Raw genomic sequence first — 6,000 nt, forward strand, 5'->3', positions numbered from 1 at the left:
TATAACACTTTCGTTGATGTTACCTTCGATTATCAGCTATTCTTTACCATTTAAATTCACATTACCAATACTATATGGGATTAAAGCCGCTGTCAGTCTGCTTGGATTCATCGTGTACTGCCTCCTGGCTCGCTGGTACAAGAGGAGAGTTAGAGACAAGGACTACAATGTACAAGCTGTTGTGGAGGAGGTGTATGATCGATACTTGTTAGCTCAACATTGACTAAATTTTGTTCTGTTACGACTGCATGATATGTTTTATCCTCTGTCTTTTTGTCGATCATACATCTTCAGAACAATTATACGTAAATGAGTGAACTATATACATGTAGCATTGTGTTTGGGTGTGTTGGTATGTGTACTGGCGTGGTGTGTTGTGATCTATCTTGATCTACCCTATTCTATCCTGATGTGTTTTGTTATGTATTTATCACACCATTGTTGTGTGATCACTTTTGTTATGATTATTATGCACCTTTCGTTTCTGGATTGTTCTGGACTATTCTCGATTATTCTCTTATTCACGATCAGCCCCCTGGGACCTGACTCTTATAAATAGCATTACCTTTTTCAATTGTTGTTGTTGCTGATACCATGTACTTATTGTGCATTTACCTTGTTACTTACGAAGTAAAAAATGTTTATTGGCAGTCAATCTCTGAACTTGAAACAATAGCAATAAATAGTCTAGCCTGTCTAGCTATATACTCTTTTGCATGGTTGCAAGAAGAATCCAACAGGCTGTTTTTTGCACATATAATTAGTTAAATCATTCTCTAATACAGTCATGCAATTTATCATTGGACACCTTTGATTATCATTGAGCTTGTATTAACGATCAATGCATGTACAAATACTGAAACTACGCTCATAGCAACATGATTATTATGGCCATTTGGGAGAAATCTGTTAAGTTCCACCGTGCACTATAACTATGTTGACTTATTGTACGAACCACTCCATGGCACTGACTGTATGAATAGATTCACTCAGGTGTGTCTCTGAGCACTGGATATGATGAAGAATAGATTCACTCAGGATTGTTGCCACCAATAGATATTGCGCAACCGTCCCTATAATTAGATATATCTGTGTGTGTGTGTGTGTGTCTGTGTCTGTTATGAGACAAACTAACTCTATACGAACGAAGGCAGCCCTCTGGTATCAAGGAATGGCTGCTAGTATATGAATTTACCAGTTCAACTTTTGAGTGAAGGACACTTATAAAGTCATGACTTTGTAGATATATACATTTTCAAAAGGGTTGTATGCAATCACTAATTTATGGGCAAAAGTACTGTCCTCCGTCTTTTTTCACTGATTTTTATCCCCATGAATCGAGCCTGTACACAACCACTGTATACATACAGCGTGCATGCATGACATGGCTTCTTGTAATTATATCGCTTTGTCTTGTGTTGCAGCCCATGAATTGGTACTGGAAGTGTTCCAAGCCCTCACTTCAAACACTCAGATTGTCAAGGAGAGCATTCAAAAAGGTTGGGCTTGCATATTACACACACATAAGCACACACATTAATTAATTGACACAGTGTTTAATTGGTGTGTCCTGTACAGCATGTGCCTTGTTACTGAATGGCTTGTACGTATCATTGGCATGCACATTATCTTCCATATTCTACTAATATATGTACATGTATATACATTTCAGAGATCCATCCGTAAATAGAATACCTGCGATCTGCCATCGTAACAAGAATGCCTTGCCTGGTTGCATGGTTGGGGTTAGTATAGTAATATACACGTACAGAAAACACAGATACTAACTGGTGTACTACTCAAGGCTCCTCTGCCCATACAGGTGCCCTGATTTACCTCCTTCAGTTGTTCTGCAACTCTCAGAACCCGACCGTTCGTGAAGAGACTGCCTCCCTTCTTGCCAAGATGATTACTGACAAATTGGTGGGTCCTAAAGTGAGAATTGTCCTCTCCAAGTTCTTACCTCTAATCTTCATGGACGCCATGCGAGACAACTCTGAGGCCAGCGTTCACATGTTCGAGAGTGAGTAAACACAAAAGATTAAACTGTGAATTGGTGCATGGTAGCTTCCTAATTAAGTACCAAAGGGTCACGCTCTTGGAAATTGCATTAACAGTTACTGGTATGTTGTGAATTTAGGTGTTTTAGTTCTCTTGCTCAATTAAAAGAACCTCTTTGTAACACAAAGGATTAAAGTGTAAAATGGTCGTGTAGCTTCGTTAATTAAGGTCACGCTTTAGTGCATTAACGGTTACTGGTATGTAGGTTGAAAAACCAGGTTGTTATGTTTGTGTCAAACACACAAAATGAATGTACGCAGTTACTTTCATTATATATTATTCTTTCTCTTGTTCCATTGAAAGAAATTCTTTGTAATTTCAGACAATCAGGAGAACCCGGAGCTAATTTGGAACGACGAGGCCAGAGAGAAAGTGTCGGGAGTAGTGTCTAAAATGAATAAGGAATGAGTTGAGAGTTTCGGTGGTTTACGTTGTATTTAATTTGACTCAGGTAATGGAGCGTTGTTCACTTCAGTAGAAAACAATTCAGAAGTTTCCCTGATGTGTGAATATATGTAGTCACTAGCTAACTTTGAATGGCCATAAACTATTCAAATTCAAAGTAAAAAAGATGCATTCTGTAACTGTATAACGATCTCATGGTATGTTAGTTTAAATAACTTTTTTCCCTATAATAGGTTCTTCCTCAAGCAGAAGGAAGACCCCGACACTCTGTGGAGGTTGCCCGACAATTTGAGGTGGTCTATTCACAGGTACAAGGGGAGATCATGGTGGGCGGAGTCTTCTTAAGGATATTTATATCGCAGCCTACTTGGGTGAGTGTCCACTGATCGACTAAACGTACTAGATGTTCCTAGCTATTGCTGTTATGAATTGTATGATTATGTACGTATCTGCCTTTACATGTAGCATAATTTTATTGTGTAGGTTCTGAGGAAACCAAAGGAGTTTCTGATATCACTACTCGACAAGTTTGGACAACTCTCACAGTCTGCTCATCCTGATGTGAGTGAATATTTTATGTGCTAAATGTGTTTGTGTGTTTTATAGTAAAAATTAGTCACATATATCTACTGTTGTTACGGTACTTTTGTTGAGGGGTTAATTAGAAAAGATGTGCAATTATTAAAATGTACGTATAATAAATTTGTTGTTACACCAAAATTCCGTTCAAATTTATTCTGCATTTACACTGTATAACTCCAATTGTTAGACTTACTATCCTAACCCCCCCCCCCCCCTCCAGGGAGAGATCCTGGAGACAGTGACAGAGGCTTGTGTTTGTCTCTTTACTGCCCAACCATCACTAGCGGACCAGGTAAGCTCCTAGAGTGATGGAAGCTAGCCCCTCTTAACGATCACCCGTGCGTGGTGGAAAGGTCAACCATGCATGCATGTACCATAACAAATTAATTGATAATTATTCTGTAATTATCAGTCCTCTCAATCTATCTCCGGTTCTTGTTCCAGGTTCCACCGCTGGGTCACATTCCCAGGATCCTGGCCCGAATGAAGGCTGACAACGAAGTTATTCCAAAAGCTTGTCTTCAGGTCACACACATACTGGCGGACAGCGAGGTAAAAATACAATACATTCATAATACAACTGTACAAGTAATAAGAGTCAAACGTACCTGCTACACGTTATGTAATGTTGCTCACCATTCTCATTTACCTTTGATTTAGTGAAGCACTTTTTCTATCTAAGCTTGCGGGTTGTACAAAATTAATGAATGTGTCAAGCTTGTCTTAGTTTCTCTTTTTCTGTGGTTACTGTACCAGTAAAATAATAATTTAGCTCGATAAGCATCCATTTTTATTTTCTATTGCCAGTATTGAGTTGGTTGTTAAGGTTAACTTTTACAGGTTTGTGTGCGAACGATGTCCAAGTGTGACACAGTGGTTCCGTTGATCTGTGCCATGAAGAAGAGGAAAGACAGTGTACACGTTGCCGCAGAGACCATCAAAAAGCTGTATGACCTCATGATTCCCGAGCTAGTGGTACAGGTATGTGAATGTATGGAATACTAGGAACTATAATTGATTGACATATTCACATACGTGTTAATAAGTGACTCCTCCCTGTTCCACGTACACAGGCCGTGAATGGAGAGTTGATTCCGTTCCTACTGAAGCTGCTTGAGGATCCTCTGTCTGAGTGTGACAAGCCGTCAGCTGCTAAAGCACTCATAGCTGAGTCACTCAAGAACATGGCTAAAGACCTCGCCAATGGAGAGAGGGTCAGTACATAGCTCAAAACAAAATAGTACCCCACAGATTAATCATAGTTGAACCATAATTATGTATTATACAGCTTGAGGATGTACCTGTACATGTACATTGTAGCTCTTCTATGATCATTAGTATGAACCAAAACTCAACCTAAATAAGCAAATGTGTAGACGATGATGATTAATTAATGATGACCGCTCCCTGTAGTAGTATTGCACTGACAATTTGTGTGAATTTGCTTATCATCAATCTTGTTTGCCAGGAAGTTTAACGAATCACACGCTCACCCACCCCCTTCTCCACACACACACCCACAACCACAGATATTAGAGATACTGGAAAAATCCCCTGTGTGGTCGGCGTACAAAGACCAGAAACATGATCTCTTTCTTACCAACACGACTGTATCTGGTTACCTTACGGGTCCGTCTGGCGTAGCTGGTTACCTCACGGCTGGAAGCTCATCGTCGGCTAACAATGCAAACAGTTCTGCCCCACCCCCACTAGAGCCGCCGGAGGACACACCCACTGGCGATGATGACGATGATGACTAGCTGTATCTTAGGTTGTTATATAATTGTATTTGAGTTGTGAGTACAAAAACTGCTTTCTATTTTTAAAGTCTGTAATAATTAATAATTGTATCGTGGATTTTGAGGTACATGACATAATACATTTTAATTTTGATTATGGTAAAGATCATACAGTTGAAAACTGATAATCATGTATGACTGTGTGAAAGTGTCGCTTTGTGATGTCAGGAGTGCATGAATATTGAGTCATGCACTCCTAGGTCCTGGTGATGTGAACTGTACGTGATTTGGATCTGAGGCAGTTCTTAGTTCAGATCAAAGTTCGCATTAAATTTATGCATGCATGCATATCGGCGTATTCCTCTGGAATGATGGTGCATGGCGCTTATGAATAATCAAACAGCTGCCGGATGAAAACGGATGTACGAAAAACAAGAAGCTGATTTTTCGCCCGACAATGTATAGGTCTACCTATGAACAACATTATAATTAAAAATGATAGTCCATGCAATTCTAAAAAAAATTTTTGGCATGACGTTTGCAATATAATTTTATGATCTGTGTCTGATAAATTGCATAATATTCTGTTGAAGTTCCACCATGCTCTAGTGTAAATTATCGTTTTTATGTCAGGTAACCTGCATGAACGTATATGCATGATTGTCGATCTTCAGCATATCAAGTCTCTGCTGCTCATACTGCATGCATGCATGATGTAAACCACATTGAAAATAATAACCAACACCAACCCATTTTGTTTACGTCCTTTTAATTTAACCATTAGATCTAGCTACATGCTTATTTTTTAACTCCAACTGTGTTCCTTAGTTTGAAGAACTGAAGAGATATCATTGGAGCAGCTCAGCCAGCCCTATACTTCCTCCCATTTTAGCCTTATTTGTACACTTTCTTCCCCAAATCGTATACATTTAGATCGCTTTTTTCTATTTTTGACTCAACCCTAATACTAGACGTCTAAGGCTTGACAAATACAAGTGCTATACGGTATAATTATACTTGATATTTCTCTGTGGCTGTTTTAGTTTCATTTTTCCAGTATATATAATTATGTATTAGACGGTACAATTATATTAACTGTATGAATGTGGTATGAGGTTTGTTTTGATCGTTAATGGGAGAGGTATTTTGTTTTTCCAAATGTACATATTCACCATTCTTCGCCATGTAGTATATATGCAAACAGTTTGTCAAT

At 38.8% G+C, this 6,000-nt stretch overlaps 2 protein-coding genes across 2 annotated transcripts; both read left to right on the top strand.

Annotated features, from left to right (window-relative positions):
• The first annotated feature begins 1,171 nt into the window (after positions 1 to 1,171).
• Positions 1,172 to 2,469, top strand: LOC135337231 (dnaJ homolog subfamily C member 13-like). Its single transcript, XM_064533125.1, has 4 exons — positions 1,172 to 1,181; positions 1,425 to 1,499; positions 1,823 to 2,023; positions 2,384 to 2,469. Exons 1-4 carry the CDS (start codon positions 1,172 to 1,174, stop codon positions 2,467 to 2,469), a joined length of 372 nt encoding a protein of 123 aa, XP_064389195.1.
• A 236-nt stretch (positions 2,470 to 2,705) lies between these two features.
• On the top strand, positions 2,706 to 4,941 carry LOC135337806 (dnaJ homolog subfamily C member 13-like). Its single transcript, XM_064533796.1, has 7 exons — positions 2,706 to 2,837; positions 2,950 to 3,027; positions 3,269 to 3,340; positions 3,493 to 3,600; positions 3,889 to 4,029; positions 4,122 to 4,262; positions 4,578 to 4,941. The coding sequence occupies exons 1-7, from the start codon at positions 2,790 to 2,792 to the stop codon at positions 4,806 to 4,808; spliced, it is 819 nt and encodes a 272-aa protein (XP_064389866.1). The 5' UTR covers positions 2,706 to 2,789; the 3' UTR covers positions 4,809 to 4,941.
• Positions 4,942 to 6,000: the final 1,059 nt, after the last annotated feature.

This window comes from Halichondria panicea, chromosome 6, assembly GCF_963675165.1.
Source record: "Halichondria panicea chromosome 6, odHalPani1.1, whole genome shotgun sequence".
NCBI classification, from domain to species: domain Eukaryota; kingdom Metazoa; phylum Porifera; class Demospongiae; order Suberitida; family Halichondriidae; genus Halichondria; species Halichondria panicea.

Excerpts from the sequence above, each read along its gene's own strand:
- LOC135337806 (XM_064533796.1), top strand. The coding sequence starts at position 2,790 with ATGGTGGGCGGAGTCTTCTTAAGGATATTTATATCGCAGCCTACTTGG. Across the intron at positions 2,838-2,949 it reads TTATATCGCAGCCTACTTGG|GTTCTGAGGAAACCAAAGGA; the intron begins GTGAGTGTCCAC and ends TTTATTGTGTAG. Across the intron at positions 4,030-4,121 it reads TTCCCGAGCTAGTGGTACAG|GCCGTGAATGGAGAGTTGAT; the intron begins GTATGTGAATGT and ends CCACGTACACAG.
- LOC135337231 (XM_064533125.1), top strand. Across the intron at positions 1,500-1,822 it reads CAAGGAGAGCATTCAAAAAG|GTGCCCTGATTTACCTCCTT; the intron begins GTTGGGCTTGCA and ends CTGCCCATACAG. Across the intron at positions 2,024-2,383 it reads CAGCGTTCACATGTTCGAGA|ACAATCAGGAGAACCCGGAG; the intron begins GTGAGTAAACAC and ends TTGTAATTTCAG.